Raw genomic sequence first — 27,769 nt, 5'->3', positions numbered from 1 at the left:
GTTGGTTTTCTGCCTCTCATTAATGTAATGGAAGTTCTTAAGCCTGTATTTAGAAATGAAAGGAGATGTCCACACTGTGGCCAGAGCTATAAAAGGTGCTCAAATCCATTACTAGTGCACATCCAACCTGAATTTGTGGAAAGGACAGAGTTTTTATCAGCCTGCCCACGTGCAGCCTTTTGTCAGAGCTTTAGTTTGAGGAGAAATGGCTCTTCCCTGCTGAGAGAGGGACTTCGGGATGAAATAGCTCTCGACCCACAGGCCATGAGGTTTTCATCTCTTCTCGGTGAGAAGCTTTGTGAAGTTGAAACTTCTGTTTCTGTATCAATTGTCACATCAATTTGGCCACTGAGTGATCTCAAAGTATCACAGGCTGGGTCAGGTCGGAAGGGACCACAGTGGGTCGAGGAGTTCTGCAGAACGTCCTCGTGGCCTGAAAATTGTGCGTTCTTTGTACCCCTATCGGTGGTACATCATTCTTTCCAAGCTTTAACCTCCCCACTGAGGTATGTCCAGCCCTAGACCTTAACAACTCCACCAACAGGTAAATTGTTCTGACACACGGACATCCCTCAGAGCTTGCTTATTAGCTGCTGTTTCACGGATTAAACCTCCCTTCTTGTTGATTAGGCTTGAAAGGTCAAACATCAAAAACACCCTCGCTTATGAAAGTTTTTACATACTCCACACTTCGAAAGGCTCTGAAGGACACGGGGCAGTTGTCGCTCCCCTCTCAGGGACACGTTATCGTCCTGGATGCCCTCAGGGGACACGAGACACTCAGGTGACAGGCGACACTCCTGGCTTCCCTCAGGACACAGGAGAGTCCTCATTCCCCTCAGGACACGGGGCACTCCTCGCTGCCCTCACAGGGAATCAGGACACTGATGGTTTGCCTCACAGGGACAGGGGACACTGCTCGCTGCCCTCAGGACACGGCACAGCCCTCTCTGCCCTCACAGGGACACGGGGCACTCCTCGCTGCCCTCAGGACATGGCACAGCCCTCTCTGCCCTCATGGCTCCCATCCCACCCCTCAGGCCGTGCCGCCATGGCCGGCGCGTTGCTATGGCGCGGCCCCGCCCCGCCCCTCTCCGCGCGTCCCAACATGGCGGCGGCGGGCGGGGGGCGGCGGGCGCTGCTCCCGCTCCCGGTGCCGCTCCCACTGCTGCTCCCGGTGCTCCTGGCGGCGGCCGCGGCCGCTCGGCTCTACCGGCCCGGCCACGACCCGCTGACCGTGCTGACGGCCGGCTCGGTGCGGCCGGCGCTGCTCAACTCGTCGGCCGCCTGGGTGGTGCAGTTCTACAGCTCGTCCTGCGGCCACTGCATCGCCTTCGCTCCCACCTGGCGGGCGCTGGCGGGGGACGTCAAAGGTGAGGCTGGGACCGGGTCACGGCCGCCCTGAGCGCGGCCTCCCGGTGCCCGGTGCCCGGTGCAGGGCCGCGCTGGGCTGGGGGGCCGCGGGGCCTCGGGCGCGTTGTCACCCCTGGGCTGTGCGGGCCGGCCACGCGTGGCCAGGTGGTGGGTGTGGGAGCCGTGGGGCCTCGGTGTATGAGAATCACCCCTCCTCCCAGCGCCCTGGTGGTGTTCTGAGTGTGGGCATCACCGCTCATCCCACTTCCCTGGTGGTACCTTGTGCGAGCATCACCCCTCAGCCCACTTTCCTTTTGGTACCTTGCTGTGTGAGCATCACCCCTCATCCCGCTTCCCTGGTGGTCCCACGCTGCTAGGATGGCACGTGGGAACAGAGCAAGGCATGGGTGGTGGTAGCACATCCCCAAATTAAAGGTTTCGTGGGAATCCCGAGGTAAAACATCACCTCACACGCAGTGATCCAGCTGCGGGGTTCACACGCGTGAGCATCCACGTGTGCCCACGGGAGGTTTGTTTAGACTGAACTCTTGGAGGCAAAATATTTATCTTCTGAATGTTTTGTAAAGGGAACGGCCTACTTGGGAAGCTAAATAAAAAATATTGTGGTACTGGAAGGACCATGAATGTGTTTGATCTATATCTTGCAAATTCATCACAGTGTGGATGGTCTAGAAGGGGGAAGAGGACACCAGGAAATAATTCAAAAATCAAGCAAAGTGAGAAGCAGGTTTTCAGATTTATCACATAGTGAATTAAAAAGAAGTAGTGGCCTCCACTGTTTGTACTGAGAGACCTGCCTTGCTGTGTCAACCTGCTCAGTTTTTTTGGCAGGTGCTGAAGTGTTTTACTCTGTTTTTATGTGTGTAAGGGAACAAACAGGCCCCTCAGGTACTGGGTACATTCAGTACCTCTGGTGGGGAGAAAACCAGAGCTCAAATTTGAACGAAATGTTATTCTTAACATAGTGGTGTAAAAGGCTTTTGAACTATTCTTAATTTAGCATTTCACCCAAGAGATCTTTCCAGGATGGAACAGCAGTTCTAATGCCCTTGTGGTTTCAGTTTGAGAGGGAGTGAAGAGCTCTGGCTCTTCTCTGACAGCCTGAAAAGTGTTAACAACTACCAGGAGATGCAGTGTTAGATGTACATGGCTTTAGATCTGTGGAAATGAAGGCCCACCCAAAAATAGGTCCTGAGGAACTCACCATGCACTGAGGAATTCTGTCTGATGAGCAGAGGCTCCAAACCAGAGGAGAACGGAGCAGTCATGGTTTCAAAGCAGTCCAAGTGCTCCTTGGGGGGCTTGTTTAGAAAAGCAGTGGCTTTTTTCCTGGTTAATCTGCATAGGTTTGTGTAAGATTTTTCACTACTGCTTTGATTTGCTTCTGGCCAAAATATGTTAGGTTTTCTTCTTCTTTGAAGTAACAAGGAAGTGTTTGAGCACTGCAGTGAAGGTCATGAAGAGCCTGAACTGACCAGAGCTTTTGTCAAAATAAAACAGGGACATGTTTATATATTAATACAGCAGTGGGATACCTTTGTAATTTGTAATGACTTCTTCAAATATGTATTTTCTTTCTCATCTACAGCCATGATAACTGCAAATTCTGTTATACACTTGTATTGCTGGAACCACTTAAAGGCCTCTCTCCTCTTTAGTCCTTTGAATTTTTATGAAGACTTTCATTTAGAAAGTGGATTTTGATATTTGTGGACGTTGGCACTGCCAGCAAATGCAATTGGCTTCTGGTGTTACTTGTCAGGAAAATGTTTCCACTTTCAGGTTGGAATGAATGGATTTTAGGAGGAGGCTGAGAACAGGCACACTTTTCATTGGGAGCTTCATCAAAAAAACCCAAACCCAGAACATTTTGCCCACTTAGGCTGTCTCAACATTTATTTTTTCAAAAATATTTACTCCTCTGCTAGGATATTAAAGCTTTCCTTGAGGATGCAGGTTCTTTTCACATTAGGGAACTCCTGGATCGCTGTGGATGTGTTTGCTGATTTGGTATCCAAACAAAATCCAGTTCAATTGGTTGCTACTGCTTTGTCCATAAAAGACCTGTGCTAATAGACTTCATTTGTATTTTGTTTCTCATTTTAAGTTAAATCTTGGCAATACAACCATTGCAGATTTCGTAGCAGAACACAATCCTCCTCAAAAATAGGAACAGTGTTGTGTAGCCTTTCTCAAGTGGGAGGTTTGACCAACCTGTGGATTCCAGTTTGTCCGAGACAGTCCTGTCATTCACTGGAACTTGTTTGGCATGAACAGAAGTTGTGCTGGTTAATGTGTCACCCCCCTGCCTTTTTCACATGGCTTGTGAGTCACTGTTTCAAAACTGCTCATGCTAATTTAAAATTAATCAGGACCAGGCTGCAGTGGCCGTGTAAACTGCACAGTGTGGGCTGTGCTCTCCAGTGACATTGGCATCCCTGAGAAAGGAAAAGCTGCTTTTCCAGCAGCAGGAATGCTGAGCGACACAGTCCCCAGCTGGTGCTCTTTAACCCGGGGGTTTAGCTGGGCTGGGGGGTGCTTTGTTGTGTGGGGTTTATTTGCACTGGGATCACAGAGCTCCTATTCATGGCCCGGAGGAGGATCCAGACAGGTGGAAAAAGGAGGAGGAGTGCTGGAAGTTGAATGGCAGAGATACCCAGAAGCCAAACTTTCCTTTTGTATTTTGCATTTTGGTTGATGAAATGGACTGTTGTGTCCTTTGTGCTGCTGTGAATAGGTGCCCATCTGCTCCTGCACGTTTTGGGGGGGGGGGGGTCTCCTGGTGCCCGCTCAGCTCTTGGCACGTTCGGCACAAAACTCTCCCCTCAGCTGCCCCATCTCCTCCGAAGACAAATAAAGGTCAAGCTAAGTTTCAAAAGCACTTTGGCAAAGCAGCTCTTGAACTTGACGAAGCTTTCCTGCTCTTTGCTGTAAAAGCAAGTTTGATTTTAGTGCTTTTTAAGTTTTATTGATACTTGGGAATTGGGGGCGGGGGGGAACCTTGACATTCTGCCCATGGCTGGTTTGATTTAACTTTGCTTCAAAAAGGAACTGTCTGAGGATTCCCTTGGAGTGGTTCTTCCTTAAAGTGATTGCTGCAGCACAGCCTGGCTCAAAAAGATAAGTTCCCAGCAAAAAGAGAAGGAAAAAGCTGTAAGTGAGTTGAAAGCTCTTACTGAAGATACATACGTATATTATGGAAATACTTGAACTCTTGTGGTTACTGCTTTGAAACGTGTATAAAGAAAACTCACAGTGATGCTCAAACTCCACTATTTAGCACTCTGGTTAAAATTCAGGTGTTTTTTGAGGCATATCTCATGTATTTCTGAACAATGCTGATGGATAAAGACAACTTTCAGCAGCCACTGCATGAGCTGGGGGATTGTGTGTAATCCTGAGGCCTCTCAGAAAATCGTAACTTTGAGAAAAAAAACAGCTTATTAAAAAAAACCAAAGCATCGAATTTATGGGTTAGTAATTGACAGCCATGTGGATGAGTAACTGCTGGATTAATTTGATTCAGTCCTGTTTTCTGCATGCCTCATTTTATGAGCATAGCTAATGGAGAAAGCTGGGGAATTCAATCCAGGGTCCTGATGGGATGACCCCAGTTTTGTCTTCCTGGATTCACTAAAATGCCTTCAGCCCTGGAACTGCTGCGCTGCCTGTTGGGATTCCTCTTGTTTAGGTGCATTTAAAATCCTGATGCAACCAAGAGAAACAGGGAGGTTTTAGTTCTTTGAAAAATCAGGAGCTTGTGTTACCCTCGGGGGTGGAAATGAGCAGCAAATGAGCATCCACAGAGGGCTGGATTTTTGTGCCACTGAAATCTGTCAGAGTCCTGTTCCTGCTTTCCCTGGGAAGCAGGGTAATCCATCAGCTGGGATCCCTGATCACTTCTGCTGAAAATGGAAAGGTGTCTTTGTTTTCAGACTGGGAACCTGCAATCAGAGTTGGGGTGCTGGACTGCGGGGAGGAGGAGAACTATGAGACCTGCAAGGAATACGAGATTCACTATTACCCCACCTTCAGGGTAAGTGGCACAACATCCTGCCTTGGGTAAATAAGACATGTTTTGTAGGCATTAAACCCATGAAATTATGTATAACTCGTTTTTCTTTAGCTGGACTTTTACTTTGCTTTTTCTGAGAAAACTGCAAACTGGATAACAGATTAATTTGAGTTTTTTTTTTTTTGCTGAATGCAAGAGGTGATGCAGCTGTTTAGAGCAGGAGTTCTGATTCTGGAAGACTGTCACACAAAATACTGTGTTGTTTCATTTATATAACACTTGGTTTTAATAGACTCATTAGATAACAACAACTTGTACAAATATTTTTCAAATTCAGATGTTCGTGATTATCGATATTGTTTTTAGTTTTGAGGTGTGAAAGCAAAGGATATTCATGGGAATTACCTCATGAAAACAGTTGATTTCATGACCAATTTAAAATTTCCCCTTGATTGATCATTCACTATTTTCCTAATTAATTTCATAATTTGCCTAAACTGGCTTTTGAAAGGATCTTGTGTTAACCAGAAGTATCTACCATTGTTCATTTTTAAATCTAAATGCAGTTTTTACCTTCTCTGTCTCTGTCAGTCTGTATCGTCACATTATTAACTGTAAGGCTGAGCAGAATGTGGTGGATGGAGAGGATTGAATAAACTTTGTTTGTGATGAGGGGGAACAGGAGCCATTTCACTGTAGGATTTGTGATCTTTTACCCTGTTAGAAAAAACAATATTTTTTTTTTAATTTTTAAAGTTTTAGGTGTAAATTGGAACACAGCCTTTATTTTTCCATTTTATTTTCCAGAGCAGAAGGTGGCCAAGCTCCCTTAGATCTCCTGTTTAACCACTGGAGGGAGTTGGGAAAATGTGAATTGTGTTCCAAGCATATACAGAGATGATAACACAGATTTTTTTGAATCACTTCATCTGGGTTAATGTTTGCAGTATTTTTCCTCTAAATTGGCTTTATCGTTATCAGAGTTCTGAATGGTACATATGAGTGAGAAACAGCTCTTTGGAGCTCATAAATTTAGAGGGAAAACTCCAAGATAAAGATGTTTCGTAGTTAGAGCTGGAAAAGTAAAAATTTGAAAGCCATTCTTGGTTTTGCCTGATAGAGTGACTTTTCTTTTCTCCCCCACAGTACTTCAAAGCATTTACAAAGCAGTTTACTACAGGAGAAAGCTATCAAGGTAAGAATATCCAACTGTAAGGAATCCCAGGGCAGTTCTCCTGTGAGCCAGGGATGTGTCACACCACAAGCAAAATCACTTTGCCTGTCAATTAGTTTGGACAGAGATGGGATGGGCACTAAATAGCTTTTCAAGGCAGGATATTCCAAAATGGAATATTAGGCACAATTTTAGGCAGGCAAAACATTTGTTCCAGAACTTAGGGCTCACTTTCCTCATTTTTCTTTTAAATAAAGCTCTTAATTACCCCAAATGTCTTGATAATTTTTTTAAAATTCCCTTTTTTTTTTTCTTTTTCCTCCACCTCACACCTCATCAGCAGGAGATCCAATTTGCTGGATCCTGACTCCAGCAAGCCACTTTCCAGGCATCCTGGATGGCACTGGGAGAGCAATTCAGATGTTGCCTGACTGAACCCAGGCTTATCCCCCCCCGTGTGACAGGATCACAGCTTGAGCTGGTTTGTCTGGCACAAAAGTGATGTTGTGTCTTTCAGTGGATTAACATTTCAAAGGCCAGAGGTCAGAGGAGAGACCACCTGCACCATTAACCCTTCCTGGCCAGGGGAGCCACGCTGGCACCTGCTGCTTTTTGGCATTTGGGGCAGCTCCTGCTTTTTCGTTGGCTTCTCTTCAAGCAAATCAAATATTCTCACGCTCCAGTTATTTCCTCAAATTGTTACCTGGCCCTTTTGGTAGGATTGATACACCTTTTCATTAATGATTAATAAATACCCTTATGGCAAAAAAGCTCCTGAAGGTGCCCACACCAACCATTGTGAAAATGAGCACAAATTTAGAATCAAGCATTATTTGAAGAGAAAAATCAGCCAGGCGGGCAGATGGGTCTATTTGGAAAAGCCTTGAAGTTGTATTAATTTTGGGGTGGGAATACAGCTTTTAAATATGATCTTATATTAACATTAAAATGCAATCCTGCAACTCAATCCTTAGTTCTTCAGCCAAATAGTGTTCTGGGTTGTGAGTCTGAATTTAAAACAAAAACCTGACAAAGTACAGCAAGAGAAAACCTCCCTGCACAGGACCAGGAAACCTCCTTGGGAGTCACTTCCCCGCAGTTCCTGAAGGGGTTGTGTTTTTTGTGACCTGTTCTCCGCAGGAGCCGACAGAGAGCTGCAAACAGTCCGTCAGATGATGATTGACTTCCTCCAGAACCATTCCCAGGAGGTCAGACCACCTGCTTGCCCACCACTGGACCCAGTTTGGTGAGTTCCTTGTTGCAAATGGAGCTGTTTATGGTCACTGAGTTAATTAAATAAAATACAAAAGGTCCTATTAAAGGTGAAGCGAGGGGTTTTTTTCCCCTACTGTCACTTCTGCTGTGAGGTTGCAAAAGGAAATTCCGTAAATATCGGGGGGTGTGTTGCACTCTGAATTTCTTTTCTTTTCTTTTGTTAAAAGGTCCAGTGATATCACTTCTCTTTTTGACAAGAACAGCCACCACTACACTGCCATTGTGTTTGAAAGCAACAGCTCCTACGTGGGACGAGAGGTAACTGTGCCTTCTGAACCCCAGGAGGTCCTGGAATGAATGTTGGCACAACACAGCTGAATTTTGGGTTATTTAGCCAAGCAACAAACCCTTTCCAGGACTGAATTCCAGGGTCATAAAGGGCAGGTCATGCCTGTTGGAGGGATCACAAAGCCAAGGGATTTTCTAGGGCGGTGCTTCGGTCACACAGAGGAACTCGCTCACAAAAGAATGTGATGTCATGTTGACTTCTTCCATTCATGTCTCAGTGGAAGATTAATTTATCAACTTCACTGTTAGCCCAGTCCTTTTTTTTTTTTTTTTTCAGGATTTAGAAGATCACAGGAAAAATACCGTCAGATTATGTTACTATTTTGTTACTGCTGGAGAACCATTTGGGATATTCGTTCTCCTGGGCAACTTTTATGATTTCAACTGTCAATAATGATCTAAAATCTCTGGTTCCCTTTCTTCACATGTAAATTTTGGGAAACTCTGTTCTAAATTAGGATGATAGCATGAGATTATTTTCACATCTCTGAGACATGGAGGAAGTTGAAGTCTTTGGTTTCTGCTTTCGCCACTCCATCAATAAAATATTTGGTTTGGCATCTTTTCCCCACCTAATGAGCCTGCTGTTAGCTTAGAGAACTGCTGCTTTTCTCTTCCTGCCAAGATCTAGGATAAGTGAAGAAAATAAATTGCATAATTATCTGGGCTTAATCTGTGTAGAAACATCCAATGTCTGCAAAATGTTTCTAATTAGGTTTGATGCTGAGATGGCCCAGTTGCAGGAGGGGAGCAGGGGGTGCTGCCAAAAGGGAGAATCATTTTGGGAAGCAGGCTGCTCTGCTTCCAGGCATTTTTTTTTGGAAGCTGCTGTGTTGATACAAGGGAGCATTACTGAAGAAAAGAAATGAGAAGATTATAAAGTTCTTTAGCTTTTTATCACACTTGCTTTGATTTTTTTTTTTCTTTACCTGCTGCTGCAGAGGAAGACTGAGAGTCATCTGATTAACACAAAGTGGAGTCTGCCTTCAGAGGAAAAGATATTTGCTCTTGTCATGTAGCATTTTAGCTTTATAGAATAGAAATAGAAATAGTGAAATAGAAAATAACACTGTTTTCATGTTTACAATATAAGACAATATGGACAAACCTAACAGGAGTCCCAGCTCCTGAAGAAGGGAAGGCCACGTGTCATCACTGTGATGGAAGGAAAGACCAGGAGAGACCAAGGAAAATAATAAAAAAAGAGGAAGATAGGAGTAATAATTTCCAGAGAAGAGTAAATCCTCTTTCAGTGCAGTTGTTACTGTGCACAGAACACTCATAGCTGCACTTCTTTGGCAAACACTTTAGGATGCCCTTAAAGGCTGATGCACTTCACCCATTTCTGTGTTTTGTCCTACATTCCTTGGTCAATGTGTAATTCATGCCATCTTTTTTGTCACCCAGGTGATCTTGGACTTGATCCAGTATGAAAACATCGTGGTGAGGAGGGCCTTGAATTCTGACAAGGCTTTCCTGGAGAAACTGGGGGTTCCCTCAGTGCCCTCCTGCTACTTGATCCAACCCAACGGGTCCCATGGCTTAATTAACAAGTAAGTCATTAACTGTCAGAGCAGTATGAGGAGGTTCATTTAAGTTATAAAAAAAAAAACAACAACAAACTTCTATGGATTCCTTTCACACAAAGCAAATTATTCTGTGTCATCCTTTAGCCTGGAATAATGACCTTGTGTCCTGGCGTGTCATCAGTGCACTGCACTGACTGATGTTGTGTGTTACCTGTCTTATCAATAAGAAACCTAATACTGCTTTTACTTACCCCTGTTGCCTATTTATAGCTTTAATTTATTACTGTGATACATCTGAAAGGGAAAAACTTAGGAATAAAGGTGGAGAAAAATAAATGAAGCATCAAAGTTCTTAAAAAAGGCTTGATTCTAAGTCAAAATACTCATTCCATGTGAACATTTTTTGTGTAAAGTGAACAAATGTTTTGGTGAGCGTTATTTGTTCTTATTTTGAATGGATTTTATTATTTTGAATGGAATTTCACGCCACTAATCCAAATTGCTGTTGCTAAATTGAACATTATTTCACTTCACTTTGTATGGAAACACACCGTGCTGCTCTAGGACTGGAAAACACGAACCAGAGCGAATATCTTGTTTTATAAATATCCCAGTTTCCTTTGGACATCTACTCAGTCTGAGATTAAAAGTAATCTCCCTTTGTTTGTGTTTGTTTATGCGCAGTTTGAAGCCTCTCCGGTCTTTCTTTTCTTCATATTTAAAGTCACTGCCAGGGGTGAGGAAAAAACTCCTTTTGCCACTGCAGCTTCCTGCTCAAGAAAACAAAGAGGAGGGCACAGAAATCAAGGTGTGGAAAGAGTTTGATAAGTAAGTGATCCCCTTGATTTTCAGATCAATACTTGGTTATTAAAATTTACTTTGCAGGTTTTTTGGTTGTTTTTTTTTTCCCTGTGGGAAGCTGTGCTGTAATTTATAATAAAACCTTCAAAATATGAAGAGCTTATTGCCCATTGCCTGAAATGTATAAATCAGTGATGTGAATTGTTGGAAAACCTCAGGAAGTAAAACTGAACAGTAAAATAAAAAGCTGTAGAAAAGGAGAGTTCTCTGTGTGTGTAACGGTTGAAGCAGTGCCCACTAAAAAGTGCTGCCAAACGCAAGTATAACAGAAAATACTAAAGTCACTGGAAAAAGATGTTTATCATCCCAAATCCCAAAGGTTTATCTTCACCCTCTTCCTCTCTTTGTGCGAGAGGAGGATGTAAAGCCTTTGCAGAGAGATAATCCCTCAGCATCTTTAGATGGAAAGATGGAGGACTGAGTGCTTTAATTTAGTACTTATTTTCCTTTCAGAGACACTATTAGTGTCATCTTCTTTCAATGGCTATTAGAAAGTACTTTATATGAAACATTCTCATAGCAAAACAACTTAGTTAAATTGAGCTGCTTTCCAGCAAGGCCGAATCCTGGGGACATGAATCTCCAGTCCAAGTACCTCCTAAACAGGATCCTTTGGGAGAACCTCCTGCATTCACGTGGTTGTCTTTTTAAATAAGAAACTTGATGCAGAATTTTGCTGGTTTTTTAAATTTAAGTGAGTACATTGTTAATTAAGGAGGTAGATTCAGAATAACTCTGTAGTTTGAGCTGTTAAGATATAGAATATTCTGTACTTTAATATGTTCTTTCCTGTGTGTAATTTAGGAGGTGGGGCCAGCCAATTTCTTGAATGATTGCTTTAGGAACAACAGTGCTGCTGAGCTCTTACAAGAAATTTTAACTATTCCCCAAGTGAAATTCTGTTTTTTTCAGTGCCATTGCTCTGTCTCACACTGGCTTAAGTCCATGCTCTGGCAGCACTGAAAGCTGGGGGAGGGCTGTGCTTGATGTATTTGTACTTTGTAAAGTGGTTTTTGTTATGAAGATGATTGGTTGTGAGAAGGAACTTTTAAAACTATTCGTTTTACGTGGTTTGCTTTGACCTGCCCCAAGGTGCCTCGTTCAATCAGCCAGTGTGGTTTAACTCACACAGGAAGGACCTGCGGTAAAACTGCTGCTTTTGGGAGAGGATTTCTAACCCCGGTCCTTTCCACCAGTGCCATTTTCAGCCCTGCTCTGTGTTTAATCCACTGCTGTCCATCACACTGTCCATCCCGTGCCATTTTGCTGTTTGTGGCCACCCCAGCAGAGAAGCTGTAATTTCCTTGCACCGCTTCATTTCCTTGCTGACAGTGCCAGGGCTATAATTTCATGGCAAGGTAAAGGCTGCCTGGGAGGCAGAAAAGTTTAGTCAAATATTAAAAAAACCAACTTTCTGCAATGTGATTGTGCTTTGTTTATCCAAACCCTGAGGAGAATGAAAGAGCCCAATGACACCAACCCGGGGTGGGGTAACTGCAGTCACTGCGGGACTGAGGCTTTAATGACGCCTCTCTCCATCAATTTTATCTTCGTGGCTGGGGAGAAAAGAAGCAAAAAGAAAAACTGCCAGGTTTGTCCCCCCCATGATTTGTGTGTTTTCCAGGACCAAGCTGTACATGGCTGACCTTGAGTCGGGATTGCATTTCCTGCTCAGGGTGGAACTCGCCACGCACAAGACGCTGGAGGGAGCTGAGCTCAGGACCTTCAAGGATTTTGTCACCATCTCTGCCAAGGTACACACTTCTAGTCGTTGATTATTTGTGAGAATGAAGTGGTTTGACCGTCATCAGTTTATTATGGGGCAAAGGTCTCTCGGGATGTTTAAATCTGTGTGTCCTCGATAGGGGAAAAAGGAGTTTTGTGGGTTTGTTTACGTGTTGTTTTTGAGGTATTTTGTGCTGTTGTGACAGACTTACAGGGTTAAAATGCATTTTAATTTAATCTTAGAAGGCTCAAAATTAAATAAAGCTTAAGTAGTCTGCAGCATATTGAACAGCCACTGTAAATATAGTCCATTTATCAGATTTTCAGGATAAGTAGCTATTGGAACTCAGTGGGATTAAAACAATTTGTTTTTCATTCTTGACTTTTGGATTTCGTTAATGCACACTTGGCAAATGGTGTTCTGTCTAGAGATCTTAGCAGATTCTGTCTAAATTTGGAATATAACTGAGGTACTGAATTTAACCGATTATTTCAAAATAATGGAGGCATTGAATATTAATGAGTCTTTAAAAAATAAAAATGCTTATGTGTTACATTTGTAATATAGGGAATTAAAAAAAATTGAAGTAATTTCACTTTATAATGCCAGTTTACTGAAGTGACCAATGTCTCTTTATATTTGCTTACAGTGTAGCTACCACTATGTTTTATTTTAAAAAAGTGAATCAATAACTATTAAGGGAATAATAAGGCCTATATGAACCATTTCCAGATATCTGGATTTATCTGAAAATCAGACAGACAGTTTCTTACCCCCCTTTTTCCCCCCCCTGCAGCCATCAGAGGTCAGAAATCTCTCACTGGCCTCATTTCTTTAAGAAAGTGTGGTGCTAATCTTTCCATCATATTATCCCTAAAACATCCTCTGCTCTTCCTGATGGCCCCTGGCCAGCTGATGTCATTTGCTTCCCTGGTTAGTAGTGCAGAAATTGGGAATGCTCTCTTTTGGGCCCCTGCTCAGCTCCACCTGCCCTTGCAGGGTGGCCTTGCAGGTTTGCATTTATTTTGGTGATGTAACATTTTCCTTGTATCTCCTCTTCGTGATTTGTAGGTGATTTTGGTAGGAAATCTTTTATACTCTGCTCCTGGTTCTAATGAGGATCAACCCAAAGTCACAGAGATCTCTGGTTCCCTACTTGGGGGATTCTCATTGCTCAAATCTTATTCCCTAAAGGCTGATGGGCACACTCAACTCAATTCTGTAGCAATCACAGCCCTAATTAAAGCAAAATAACCATTTCTGGTGTAAAATCACGGCCTCACCACTGAATTGCAGTCCCTCACACCCTTCTGTGGCTTCTGTAAGTTCCAAGCTGAGGAAAACACTGTTTCCAAATCCCTTTGGAAACCACTCTTACACATATGAGAAGGAAAATGCTCTTCTGGATAACCAGCTCCTCAACTGACAGAAATCTGGCCAAAAAGAACTCGTTTTTTGTGATTGGTCTTCTAAAAGTGAGAAAGGTTTCAGCCTCCCTGATTCACTGAGGTGTCACCTTTGTTCTGAGCCACCCCCTGAACTGAATTACCCCAACGTGAAATTCTGGGTAACCTGGCCAAAGTTATTCCATGCAACTCCTGCTCGTTCTTCAGTCCCTTCCATTTTAATATTTTGCAGATAAAACTTGTTAGTTTTGTCAGCCCAACTCAGTGTGAGATGGCTTTTCACTGGAAGCAGAACAAGCAGTTAATTTGCTTATAATCTGAAAGCATTTGAAAGGCAGGAAAACGTTTAGACGACGACAGAAGTGTCTTGCTGGTGATGGGATTTGGGCTTTAAAAAATTGTTTTCCTTGATTTTTTTTTTTTAAATTTTATTTTTGTTCTTCTCAGCTCTTTCCTGGCCGTCAGCCTGTGGTGAAGTTGTTAGAGACCTTGCAAGAGTGGCTGGTGAGCCTTCCATTAGACAAAATCCCTTATGATGCTATTCTGGATCTGGTCAACAACAAAATGCGGGTAAGCTGGTGCCAGTTCCCAGCAGAAAATGCAGCATTAGTAAAGGATAAGATTCTCTATAAATCTAAGACATCACTTACTGATGGTCCCTCAGTCATAATGGAGTTATAAGAAGGTTAAAACGAAAATAAAGTGAAATCATTACCAGAAAAAAACACAAAACAAAAGCCGACAACATCAACAACAAAAAAAATCCACAATGAAGAAATTGAAATGAGAGAATTGAAATCCACAAGCCTGGCTGGGTTTAGAATGAGCAAGCAATGTGTGTTCCCTAATGTCAGCTTCCAGGGATCCCAGATTCCCAGGGCATATTTTGGGCTTTGCTGTGCCTGTTATCAGCAGGATTCTCTGGGAGATTCACCCACTGAAATGGGCGTTATTCCTGAATTATTCTTTCATGTCCTGGCATACCAAGGCCTTACTGGAATCCCATCCCACTCTGGCAATCAAAACCCTGTGACAGAAATGAATAAGAATCTTCCCTCCCTATTTGCCCTCTGAAATTTGGAAACCTCCTGAGTGTTTTGGGAAGCAGAGAGAGAAAACTCCGAAACTAAAACATTTGCACCGGATTTGGGGTGTAAGGAATAAAAAGTGGGTTTGTTTGAAGAAGAAATAATATTAAATTCTACAATATTTTTGTGTTGGTTTTGTTCATGCTGTTTTTAAAAAAATAACTTTACAGGTTGAGCTACTTCAAGTGTTTTGTTGTTTTTTTTTTCCCCAGATTTCTGGGATATTTCTCACCAAGAAGGTGCAGTGGGTTGGCTGCCAGGGCAGCAGACCAGAGCTGAGAGGTTACAGCTGCTCCCTTTGGAAGCTGTTCCACACCCTCACTGTCCAAGCTGCACTGAGACCAAAAGCCTTGCTAAATACAGGTAAACAGCGCATTTTTTGTTTTTTTTTTTAAATCCTCAGTTAATACATCTGTGGCTGCAGGTCTGTACCAGCAGGGGTCAGAGCTTTGCTGCAGCTGGAAGGTTTTGAAAACCCCTTCTCCTGGCTGGGAAATGCGGTAAATAAAGACTGTGGCCCTAAAGCTGGGAGTGATAAAGCAGAGGGGAAAAAGAAAAATAAATAAAATTCAAACAAAAGAAATTCTGAGCTCCCTGAAAAGGGATGAAAATGATTCAGGTCACCTGAGGTTACACTGGGAATTCAATTTGAGAAGAATGAGATTTAACCGTAGAATTTAGTAGCTGTAAAGGATGTCCAAGCGTTAGCTGATCCCTCTGTAATGTTATTTATTAAATACTGAATGTTATGACTGTTTTGGGTTGTTGTTTTTTATTTTCAGCTGAATGTACCTGTCATTAATCTCTGCAGTGATTTACTGCTTTGGCAGCACTCTGTAAAATTGCTTGTTTTTAGACTTGCAGCATCTTGTGAAGCAGAGTGTTAATATTCTGGTGATGATTCCCATTTAAGAAACATGCTGGATATATAATCTATTCTCCTCACCCAATGAAAACAGAATTATTAATGCTAAAATACTGGCCTCCATATATTTTTATTCTTGCCAGGACAGTACTGTATTTGGTTACAATTCTATTTAGTTCTCATTTAAAGCCTTTTAAATGTCTTTTCCAAGGAATATGAGAATTCTAGGTGGACTTTTCCTAAACCATAAACCTCAGAAATCTGCAATTTGCCAGTTGCTAATTATTTTATTATTTCAAACTATAGATCCGTGAATTATTTGCAAATCTTTCAAATCTTAATAATTCTCCTGGAAGAATTATTATATAGGGATTTTTTGTTGTTGTTTGTGATAGCGAATCAGCCTGTTGTTTATTTTTGTTGTTCTCTTTGTTTCTCATGGGACAGTGGGTTAAATCTCTTCCATTCAGTGCTGTGACTTCGAGGGGTTTGCACTTGCATTAAGTTAAATTCCCTTTTTGTCCCACTTGGCAAAAGTCCCCTGATTAAATCTAAAAAAATTCCCAATATTTAACAGTGCAAAATCACCCCTTAAATTATGTGTTTCGAGCCTGGAGCCCAAACCTGAAGTTGAAAAATGCGTGGCAGGACCTGAGAACTCTTTGGCACAGCTAACCCTGGCTGCGAATCGGGGGCAGGGATGTGCTGATCACTTCTTACAGCCAAAGAATTGGGTCAGTCTGAGACTGTGGGATTATGTCTTGGGGAAGGTTTGCCTCTCCTTATTGCTTGCTTAAATCCCATCGACTAAAAAGCATGATGTGCTCCCCTAATCCTGCCCACCACCACAGGTAGGGGTTTTTATGCTTCTTGTCCACTTTAAAGATTAGGGTTACCCTGAATTGCAGGGAGTTTGGGGAGGAGAGAGAGAGGAAAGGAGGATTACACGATGATGATACGTGGCAGATGTTAATAGAAGATCCATCTCGAGGGGGCTGAGAAAAGAAAAACAAACAAAAGGAGCTGTTTTGCGGTGTTTGTTTTCTTTGCCTCCTCGGGGTGAGCTCGCTGTGGGTTTAGGGAGAAAATGCCTTTATTGGGCTGCACTTGGAATATTTGAATGGGGAAGGGGGAGATGTTGAACCTGCAGCATGAGGGATCCGAGCTGCTCACACCCCAGGACGTGTCAATTGACTGCAGACATCGAGTCCTGAGCACACTTAATTATAAAGGAATGAGTTTTTGATAACAGGATCTGTTGGTGTGAATAAGGCAGGCTTGGGGATTTCATAATGAATTATCTGGATTCTTTTCTTAATCTCGTGGTGAATTGGAAAGGTCTCCCCACAGAATGAATTTTCAGGAGTTTAACAGATATAATGAAATTTCTGTGTGAATTATTTGCAGGTAGTTACTTTGGTTGTGTTTGGTGTTGTGGGGTTTTTTTCTAAATACATATTTCAGTGTGAATAATAAAACTGTTCTGCCTGAAATTTCGTTTCAACTTTTCAAAATGATTTTCCAGCCCTTTCTTTTAATACAGTAATTTAATCTGCTTTAATTTCACAGCTTTTATTTATACATGTCTGTTCAATCACAGATATTGAGGGGGCTGAGGAGGGATTGGTTACTGTTTAGGGTTTCTTTTTGGCTTTAAAGGCTTCTTTTTGCTGCTGGGTTTAAGAATACTGTGATGTTATTCTAAATAAAGCTCTACATGTATTTCTTATACAGATAACAATAGTGCCCTGATAGTTTGAGCAGCTTTTTCGAGGCTTTTTTTTTTTTCTTCCAAAAAACAATGCAATAGTAAATTATTCCAGTGTTCAGCAGCAGGAGGCTGTAATTTGATCAATCTGCACCATAAAATGTGTTTAATTTGACAAGTGTGTGTTCCTGGTAGCACACGGTACATTTTTAAATGCATTTTGACATAATTTACTGGGTCAATTAAGCATGAATCAGAAATTCTGCGAGACAGAGATGAAACCATTAGGATTTCAACAAATTATGTCAGGTTTTCAAGCCTCTTGGAGATGAAAGAACTACCTGCTGACACAGTAAAGGCCACAAAGTTCTCCATCTGGGGAGACCTTCTTTTACTTCAGAATTAATTATTAGCTATGTAGTGTAAAAATATGAGTGTTACAGAATAATAACGTGCTTGTGTTTATTTTAGGAGGGATTCCTGATGCGCTCTTGGAAGTGCAAACGTTGCTCAGCAGCTGTTCTGGGGGTGCATTCGGTGCCTGCCAAAAAAGCTGTGGGATTAATAAGTGTAATGAAATTCTGGTGCTCAAATTCCTCAGGAACACACAGGCATCACAGGCACCTTGGGAAATACTGACCTGAGGGGGGTTTGACTCCTGATTTTCCAGCAGAAGGATCGCCAGAACTTCAGTGCCTGGCCATAAATGCCATGAAACTCATTCCCTGGTAGTTGTGTCTGACACCCCAGCCAAGCTTTCCAAACAGTGTGTTGTGGAAAGCCCTGTTTGAGAGCACTCTCAGCTCTATTTATTGCCAAATAATTTTGCTTCTAAATGTCTCACCTCAACTACTTAAATATAGATGAACTACTTAGTGACAATATTATATATGTATTTTGTGGGAGGGGCTATTTCTTCAAAGACCTGTGTGAAGCTTTTAGTCTCTCTAAGATCTTTGTGACTTATTTTTATATAGATCCTGTGTGGTGACACTTGTGCCCTGGGTATCTTTAAGTTACAAAAGTGGCTGTTTTTAGAGCCAGGTGTAAATTTGCACAGAACAAGAGTGGTGGAACATTTTCCCCTGGCTCACTGTGATGTTGAAGTGCCTGTGTTGGTCCAGAGGGGGCCAAAATAAACCTGTCCCCTCGTGTTGTTGCAGGTCTCGAGGACAACCCCCAAGTTGTGCTGCAGGTGATGAGGAGGTACATCCACCACTTCTTTGGGTGCAGGGCTTGTGCTCAGCACTTCGAGGAGATGGCCAGGGAGTCCATGGATTCCGTGAAAAGCTGGGACAAGGCCGTGCTGTGGCTCTGGGAGAAGCACAACGTGGTGAACAACAGGCTGGCAGGTAGGGAGGGAGACACCTCAGGGACTGCTGATGTGCCTTTGTGGGATATAATGACAAAACCCCATTCCCAAAGGGAGTTCCTTCTGGAATTTCACCTGTTGCTTGAGGAGAGGATCTTCCTGGAGTCCAAATCAAAACCTTTTTAAGGAGGTACAATGAAAGTGGATAAAAATTAATCACATTTCTTTCTGTAAAACTTTAAATAGAGGTGAAAACCTGGCTTTGTTTTATGCTGGAGCGACGCTGGATGGAAAAATATAATTGAACAAGAGACTTTCTCAGGATAAAAGAACCTGAATTATTGGCAGATCAGCAGTGGAATAAAACAAAATTAGTGTGTGAGGGAAATCTGTGCCCCCTCTAGATCATTGTGTTTTCACTTAGACTGAAAGTGCTGTTAAAATACTGGTTGTGTTTAATCCCTTCTGTTATGGGGGTATCAAGTAACTAAAGCACTAAAGAAAATTGGTTTCTCTTTGCACTAAATCCCTGTCTGCTGTTATGGATCTGGGTAATGTAGCATTGGTTACAATTTAAATATGCCACATTGTGTTCATGTTATGGTCCTGCTGAATTCCCCAGATTTATGAAGTATTAAATACTGTTGTGAGCACAAACGGTTTGGTCTCCTTGCTCCGAGGGGAAGAAAAGGAAATGATAAGGGATTTAAATGAAAAAAAAAAACCCCACACACCCCCCTAATTTTTGGTTCCAATTGCTGAACGCAGAACCAGGTGACTCCTCTTGGCTTGGGCTTGCTAAGTGGTGCAGCAATACACTTATTTAGAGCATTAAGGGATTGGAAAACTCCCAGGGATATTGATTTAGGGTGATGCAACAGCCAGCAAAAATACCCTTTCAGTAAGAAGTAGAAACCCCCTGGAATAAATAACAGTGTTAAAGTGGGCTTTTGAAGTTTGCTAAAATCTCTCCATGGGACAGTGATGTATTTTCAGCCTTAAGAGCTCTGGAGTTGTGGCCACACGAGTGGCTTCCAGTGAGAAATGATGTTTGGGCAGTGAAAACACCTTGGGGTGGGGCAGGAGCTGCTTGGAAATGGCTCTGCCCTGGGGGATTATTCCCTGTTGCTTTAGAAGGGGCAGGATTGACAGCATTTCCCTCTTTGGCAGCAAAACACGAAGCACGGGGAATTTTCTGTTTGTGACCTCACGATTCATAATGATTCGTTGTGTTCCTGCTTTCTCTGTTGAAACAACTTGATTACTGAGTGATCTGGAAGATAAAAAGGCAAATTTGCTCTCTTGCTTGTACATATCAAGAAGACACATTTTTAAGCATCCTTTGAATCCCTGTTTTACTCAAAATTGTGGGGAAGCTTCCTGCCTTTAAAAAAACCATAAAATAATAATAATAATACGAGGGTCTGTCTTTCTTAAAACATTTTAAATATTAATGTACTAATAACCACCAACTAAATAAACCAGCTTTATCTTGCAGGGGGTTTTTTCCCCAAAAATTATCTCCATCCACATAACATTTTCAAATGTTATTTTTTTAGAGCAAAAACGTGACACCAGCTCCAGCCTTCAGCTGTGAGCGTCCGAAATGCCCAAACTGGATCAAAATCAAGACAGCACTAGAGGTTTAAAGGCTGAAAAAAAAAAAAAAAAAAAGCTGAAAAATACATCTTTAAATATAAGAATGGGGTGTGTTTCTACTGCTAAAACCAGTTTGCTCTGGTAATAATGCCCAGCTGTGGAAGAGCAAGCTTAGGATGGAATGATTCACAGCACAGAAACATGAAAATATCAGAGTCTTTGGCCTTGAAGCTGCTCCTGCAGCCCAGGCAGAACGCAGGGATTAAAGAGCACGGAGTGAAAAAAGAGCAGTTCGTTTTGCACCATAATTCAGGTTTAACCCTGAAGGGCCCAGATGGCCCTTCCTGCCTCCTGACAGCAGCAACTGCAGGAGCTCAGACTGGGATTCCAGGGCTGCAGCTTTTCCTGGGAGAAAAGGCAAACAATTATCCTTTGGTGTTTGTATTTGGAAATATTTCAGGTCACAATTGGTGCATCCCCGAGGAAACTTCCTGAATTTGCTTGTGATTGTCTTGGTTTCATATACAAACATTTTTGTGCTGTGGGGGGGTGTTTTTTGATTGTGAGTGGGAAATGCTCTCTGTGGGGTTTCAGCTTTCCCCAGTTCATTCCCTGATTTTTATTCTGACATTGATTTTTACTGTGTTTTTTTTTTTTTAACTCCTCCCAATCAGGCGATTTGACCGAGGATCCGAAATTTCCCAAAGTCCAGTGGCCGACTCCAGACATTTGCCCTGCATGTCACGAGGAAATTAAAGGCCTGCACAGCTGGAATGAGGAGCAAGTCCTGCAGTTCCTGAAATCCCACTACGACAGTGCCAACATCCTCTACAAATACACCGAGAGCCAGACTGACCCCAGTGACCCCGAGCAGGGAGACAACAGGGATGGGAAGGACAAAAACCTGCTGAAGAAACCAGGGGGAAACAGAGAAAATAAGATCCAGGAGAAGGAAAACCCGGGAGATCCGGGCTCCAAGGCCTTGGAGAAGCCAGCGGGGAATCCCGGAGCTGTCCAAGGTAGCGGCAAAAACGCGGCGGCCTCGGTGAACCTCAAAGAGGTCAGGCAGGCCGTGTCCTTCCTGGGGATTGGCTTCTCCAACATCGACATGAGCCTCTGTGTCATCCTCTACGTGGCCTCCTCCCTGTTTCTGATGGTCATGTACTTTTTTTTCAGGATGAGGTCCAAGAGGTGGAAGGTGAGGTATTCCCGGGCCTCGGTGTAGGGAGTGCTCCGTGTTCGTGGCTGTTCCCAGGCACAGCTTTAACCTTTCTGATCAGGGATTTTGTACCCAGTGTTCCTTGTGGCAGAGCCCCCGAGGCATTTGCAGGTGGTGGGTGTGAGGAGCTGGCTGTGGGGAGCCCGAGGCACACGTGGCTGTGCTCTGGAGGGAGCGTTGCATGTGGCAGCGAGTGCAGATTTTTCCATGACTTACCACCGACATCCTTTACTCATTGTCAGAGTAAACATTGCATTATGCAATCCACTGTGCCTGCCGTGGGAGGAAATTGAATATTGTTTGGTGAACTTCCAGTCAGGGGTTATTTTTATTTTTTAGTTTATTCCAGAGGTGGTTTCACCTCCCCGAGTTCTGAACAGTTCCAGTGGTACTTTGGCTGCTTCTTTTGGAGGAGCAAGAATTCAATTCTGAGTTGGTTTTTTGTTTGGGTTTTTTTTTTTCCAGGAAACGAGTTTTATTCTGATTAAACCATTTCTAAACCTCTGTGACTTTCTGAAACATTATTTCCATGGCATATTTAAAGGGCAAAGCATTCTGTGTTCAAATCATTCTTGTGTATTCCAGCCAAGGATGTGTGTGTGACTGCCTGGGTGTGAGTTTTGGGGCAGTGTGTCTCAATTAGCAGCCTGATTCTGATTGCTGATGGTCACCATTTTATTGGAGATTAAGGTGTGAGCAAGGACACACTTGGACCTGGTGCTTGACTTGCTCCACTATTGGATGTGCTAATGGAGCATTGGATAACTCACCTCATTTATGAACCAGGAAAATAGCTGAGTAATTATCTTGTTATCCAGGTGGAAGCCAATCCTGAGGAACTCTTCCCTTGGCATTTCCAGCTCTGAGCTCACAGAGTGTCACCTGCCAGCTGTGAATTGTCTGTGCAGTGCACAGAACAGCCCTTCCCTCCCTCCCTGCTTCTGGAATTCTCCTGCTGGAGTCAAGAAGGGCTCTCTGAAGGTGAAGGGCAGAGCTGCTCCTTTCTGGGAGGTGGCAGCAGGTTGGGATTGTGGCATTTTCCTTTACAGCTCAGTCTGGGGGCCTGGTGGGCAGCAATTAGAAGAAACCCTGAAAACAACTCTAAAGTTACCAGTGGGAATAGGAGTTGCTGTGATCCTGGCTGGGGGGGATAATTCACGTCCTGGATAGTGAAGTTTATAATCCTATCCCATGTAATTGAGCATGTTCTGGTTATCCATTACCTAATCTTTAGTTAATCCTAATAGGTTTTGGCCTCAATGTTTTCTCGTGGCAGTGAGTTCTCCAGATTAATTATGTTATATAAAAAGGCTTTTCCTTTCAATTCTACATATGCAACTTTTAATTTAATTGAATGTTTGCTGGCTCCTCTGTTACACGAGAAGGAATAAGGAGTCTCTGGCCAATTCCCTGTGTTTATGCCTTTAGTGGGTCCTCCTCTGGTTTCCCTCATAAAGCCCCAGCATAGAAAGTTTAAAACCTGGCAACAAGAGTGATCTAAAAAGCACAAGGTTTGTTTGGGTTTTGTTTTTGTTTTTTTTTCATAATCAAATCTTGTTTGTTCACAAAACTGAGTATTTCTGACGTGTTTCTGCAATTTCCACTTGGAGTAACAGAATTGAACTTCGGGGATTCGCTGTCCCCTGTTGCTTTTGACTCCCTCCAGCACCTGGGTTTGGATATTAAAACACCCTGTAAGCAACTGGAATGATGGTAGAAGGTGGGACAGGCTCAGTGCAGGTTGGTTTGGGCGGGAATCCAATGAGAGATCCCAGGAAGGAGGAAAACCTGGAGATTCCACCTTTAGTTTTGAAAATCAGGCAACTTTGAAGTGACCTGATCTGGGCAGGTGTTCTCATCCCACAGGCAAGGACATTCAGCTTTTAAAAGTAAACCCAAGCACCCCAAAACCCCCCTAAGCCAGCACAGCAGTGTTGGATCTAGGAAACTGGGCCTTTTCCTGTGGGACCGTTGAATTCCTGCTGTGGGAATTGCTGAAAATCAGTCACTGCTGCTGTTGATTGGAATTCTCCCGCATTTAGAGACCTGACTTGGTTAGCTTTGACGCCTTCTGCTCATGAAGGTTTTTTGGGATGATTTTGCCTTTCAAAATCAGCAAATGTGTGTTTGGAATAAGGTGGGGGGGATTTTGCCACCCACCTTTAACTTCCACATTGCTGCAAACACAACGAAAGGAACCAATAATCAAACTTCCAGTGGATTTTTAAGAGTGCAAAAGGATGAAATTAGGATGTTTCTTGTCTGTGCTCCAGCTCTTGCCAGTGAACCAGCCAAGGCTTTCCCTTCAACAACCTCATCTGGGCAGGTTTTTCCTCACTTTGAATTCAGTTGTGTAAATCTTGGTTTGCTCGTTCTTGTTTTCCACCTTTATCATGACAAATGGCATCGTTTTATGGCTGCGTAACGGCACAGTCTGTGCTGGGGGATGGGTGATGCTGCCAGGAAAGTGGTTCTGCTTTCAAAATTGCCTCCAGCCCCATCTCCTCACTCCTGGGGGGTTTATTTGTGTCCTGTGCTGTGCCACGGAGGTTCCTGCAATGCCCCTACTCTGTGCTGGGGCCAGACTGGTTCCAAGAGGGATTTCTTGGCCCTCTGTAGTTCACGGAGCTTTCTTTGCTCTCTGGATGTTTTTAAAGAGGGAATATTAACCCTGCATAGGAGTAGGATGTGCCAGGAGAGAGAGAAAAGCTGCAAGTGCTAAAGAAACCTAATAAAGTTATTCCTGAGAACTGCTAATTTCTGATGTCCAGCAGTGCGTCCATCCTGCTGTTCCTGCTCAGAACTGGATGGGAACAGAAATCCCGGGTGTGTTGTCTCAGTCTGTGCTTTGCACACGAGGTGTTGGAAATAGTGACGATACCATTGCAGTAATTTAAATGTTCTATTTATTTGAATTCAGTAACTTGACATTTTTTGAGTCTGTTCTGGTTTGCTTTGGTTGGTTTTTTTACTGTCTCGTTCCTCTCTTGGAAGGACAAGTGACTGTTTTGTACTAAAATGTAAACTAATGTGCTTGTTTAAAATAAATTGCAAACATTTGGGCAAAGTGGTGTGTTTGGGCTCTTTACCTGTGTTTTCCAACTGGTTTTTAGTTTTCAGTTTGTTTTTAGCTAAACTGTGTTGCCAGGATTGCCCATGCCCCTGCCTGTGTCAAAGCACAGCCATCATCTTGTGCAGGTGTTTAATTCTGAGAACACCTTGACTCTGTTTCTGTCACTGTTATCCCATAAATTCCTGAAATGTCAGGGAATGTTTGGCACTGAAACTCCTTTCCTGGCTGGCCCCTGACCTTGGCTGGGAACCAGCAATGTTCCCATGGGGAACTTGAGGACTGGGCTCACCACCTGAATCCCTGAGGACAAACCTGGGCATCGTCCCTGCTGGGGCAGGACCAGACCTGTCCTGACCACCCAGACTCGGGCCATCTGCTGCCTCCTGGTGAAGAGATACCAAAGAGTGTCCTGGGACCACTCAGTTCATGGTCTGATGCTGTTCTGGGGACAAGTCCTACAAAAACTGGCACAATTTCATGGGAGGGAAGGGCGGTGCAGCCTCTGGGTCTGGTCATAGAAGAGCCAACAGAAAGGAACAGGGAGGGGAGTATTTTTAAGCCCAGGAGAGCACAGGAGTGTGTGCAGGGAGAGATCACCTGAGGGGCTTTTGTGGGGTGATGGTGTCACAGCGTGAGAGACCACGGGGCTGGCGTGTGCCACGGGTGGTCTGAGTGGGAAACAGCCCCTCCCTCCCTCTGCGCCGTGCAGGGGGAACAGGCACCACCACACACCCACGTGTTCCTAAAGTGCTTCCTTAGGGGCTCAGACAAAACCCACTTTAAAACTGAGCTTAAAAGCGACCCCGTGGGCCATCACCTGCCCCCCCCAGGAGCTGTTCGTGGACCTGTGGTGCTGGTGGTACCTGTGCCACTGCAGCACGGTCACAGTCCTGCTCCAGCAGTGCTGTACCCGCACCCCAACTTCACTCTGCCTTCTGGGCTGAAGTCCCTGCAGGTAAAGGATTTGATTCGATTACCTCCTCCGTTGTGGTTACTGCATAGCCTGCCATTCTTACTCCTTGTTTCACAAAGCTGCTGCCATCCGAGAACCAGTTGTCCGCATCTTCAAATGGCTCCTCCTTGAGATCAGGGCGACTGGAATAAACTGCTTCGATCGTTTCCAGGCAATCGTGTTCGATGGGTTCCGCCGGGATTCTTCCTTCTAGAAATGAGGCTGGGTTCACAATATTAGTCACTTGAATGGTTATATCGTCTGATTCAGCTAGGATGGCTTGATATTTTAGGAATCTTGAAGGTGATAACCAATGGTTACCCTTTTGTTCTAGCACTGCTGAGACAGTGTGAGACACCAACACAGTCATTTTCTGGCCTAATGTAAGTTTTCTGGCTTCTTCTATGTTTATGATTACTGCAGCCACTGCTTTTAAACAACCAGGCCAGCCTTTGCTCACTTCATCCAACTGTTTGGAGAAATAGGCTACAGCTCTCTTGTGTGGTCCCAACTGCTGTGCCAACATTCCTAGAGCCATCCCTTGCTGTTTGTGAGAGAATAACCAAAACGGCTTGTTTACATCTGGAAGGCCCAAAGCTGGGGCTCTCCTGAGTTCTTGTTTCAGTCTCTTAAAAGCTCCCTCTGCCTCGGGAGTCCAGACTAGGGTACTCGTAGTTTCTTTTAGTAAATTGTACAGTGGTCTGGCAAGTACCTTGTATTGATAAATCCATAACCAGCACCAACCTGTCATTCTTAGAAAGGCACATAGATCTCTCACCGTCTCTGGTCTGGGATTTGGCAGATGGCCTCTTTTCTCGCTGTTCTTAGGGATCATTGTCCTCTGGAGATTTCATATCCCAGGTATATCACTTTTTCCTGTACTAATTGTGCTTTCTGTAGAGAGACTCGATATCTATTTAAACCCAAGAAGTTTAGCAGGGAAATAGTCCATTTAATGCACTCTTCTTCCGTCTCAGTTGCTATCAATAAATCATCCACATATTGTAGAAAGGTACCATTTCCCTGTGGCCTTTCCCATTGTTCTAATTCTTTGGCCAATTGGTTTTCAAAAATTGTGGGACTATTTTTGTAACCTTGAGGCAACACAGTCCAAGCTAATTGAGTCTTTCTCCCTGTTTTAGCAGATTCCCATTCAAAAGCAAAAATTTTCTGGCTTGCTAGAGCTAAGGTTAGGCAAAAGAATGCATCTTTTAAGTCTAATACTGTGAACCATTTTAAAGTTTCCCTCAGTTTGGTTAGAAGAGTATAAGGATTTGCTACTACTGAATGTAAGGTTTTTGTAATTTCATTTACTGCTCTTAAGTCCTGGACTAATCTGAATGTCCCATTTGGTTTCTTAATAGGTAGGATTGGTGTATTGAAATCTGATTCACACTCTACTAATAGTCCTAGTTCTAAAAATTTTTCTATTATTGGCTCAATTCCCTTTCTGTCCAATCAATATCTTGGTTCTTTGCCAATAATTCAAACCTTCTAGCTACTCCCTCTGGATTCTTTCTGAAGTTTCTTGCTTCTTCTCTCCAGCTATTTAAATCACTTGTTGTACATGGTACTTTTATTCGTGCTTGTTCCCCTGCAATAGGCATTATCCTTCTGAGGGGAGCTATCGTATAATTCTCTTCATTCCTCTCTTTTGCTTCTTTCCGCGCTGTAGATCTAGTGTAATATGAATAACTGGTCCCCTCCCCAGGATCCTCTTCCTGGGTTTCTGTATCTGTTCTATTCTTTTCTGTTCTCTTTCCTCGTTTTCGTTCTTCACTTTCACTTTCCAAACCATCTGCCAAGTCATCCTCTACTAATTTCCTGGCATGGTTTACGCAGTCCAGCCGCCTCTCCTTCTGTATTTGGATGAGACGCTGACGGCGCTCAGCCTGCCCTGAGACACTGTTTTCTTCGTCTTCTTCTCCCTGCATATTTCTCTTATCCTCTATCTGAATGACTATATTTAATTTCTGTGAGTTGTTTGCTTTTTCTCCCAGGTTTGTTACATCATTATTTTCCTCGCTGTACTTTAACTCGGGGAGACCAATCTCCCTTCTGGTGCTCCCTGATCTCGGCGGGCTACTTTCATTTTCATAATTCCCAGTCTTTGGCGTACTGCTCTCTATTTCGCAGATGCCTGACCGTCATGAGCTGCTTATATCTCTCAGTGTACTACAATTTCTACTCTGGCTACCCTCTAGTTTGGGCGGGCTTTTCTTTTCCCCACGACCCTCCAGCTCTAGTCGTGACAGGCTGCTTTCTTCCCTATCACTCTCTGACCTAAATGGACTGCTTTCTTCTC

The 27,769-nt window shown here is 43.4% G+C and overlaps 1 protein-coding gene across 1 annotated transcript; it reads left to right on the top strand.

The window, feature by feature from the left end:
• The first annotated feature begins 1,051 nt into the window (after positions 1 to 1,051).
• On the top strand, positions 1,052 to 21,948 carry QSOX2 (quiescin sulfhydryl oxidase 2). Its single transcript, XM_027887134.1, has 13 exons — positions 1,052 to 1,071; positions 1,141 to 1,373; positions 5,310 to 5,410; positions 6,536 to 6,583; positions 7,700 to 7,809; positions 8,006 to 8,096; positions 9,534 to 9,679; positions 10,340 to 10,483; positions 12,141 to 12,270; positions 14,096 to 14,218; positions 14,949 to 15,099; positions 18,473 to 18,661; positions 20,895 to 21,948. Exons 1-13 carry the CDS (start codon positions 1,052 to 1,054, stop codon positions 21,443 to 21,445), a joined length of 2,037 nt encoding a protein of 678 aa, XP_027742935.1. The 3' UTR covers positions 21,446 to 21,948.
• Positions 21,949 to 27,769: the final 5,821 nt, after the last annotated feature.

Source organism: Empidonax traillii, unplaced genomic scaffold, assembly GCF_003031625.1.
Source record: "Empidonax traillii isolate 1590-97213 ecotype Southwest subspecies unplaced genomic scaffold, ASM303162v1 scaffold204:size1584377, whole genome shotgun sequence".
In the NCBI taxonomy this organism is placed as follows: domain Eukaryota; kingdom Metazoa; phylum Chordata; class Aves; order Passeriformes; family Tyrannidae; genus Empidonax; species Empidonax traillii.
This window is presented reverse-complemented; position numbering and strand designations above follow the sequence as displayed.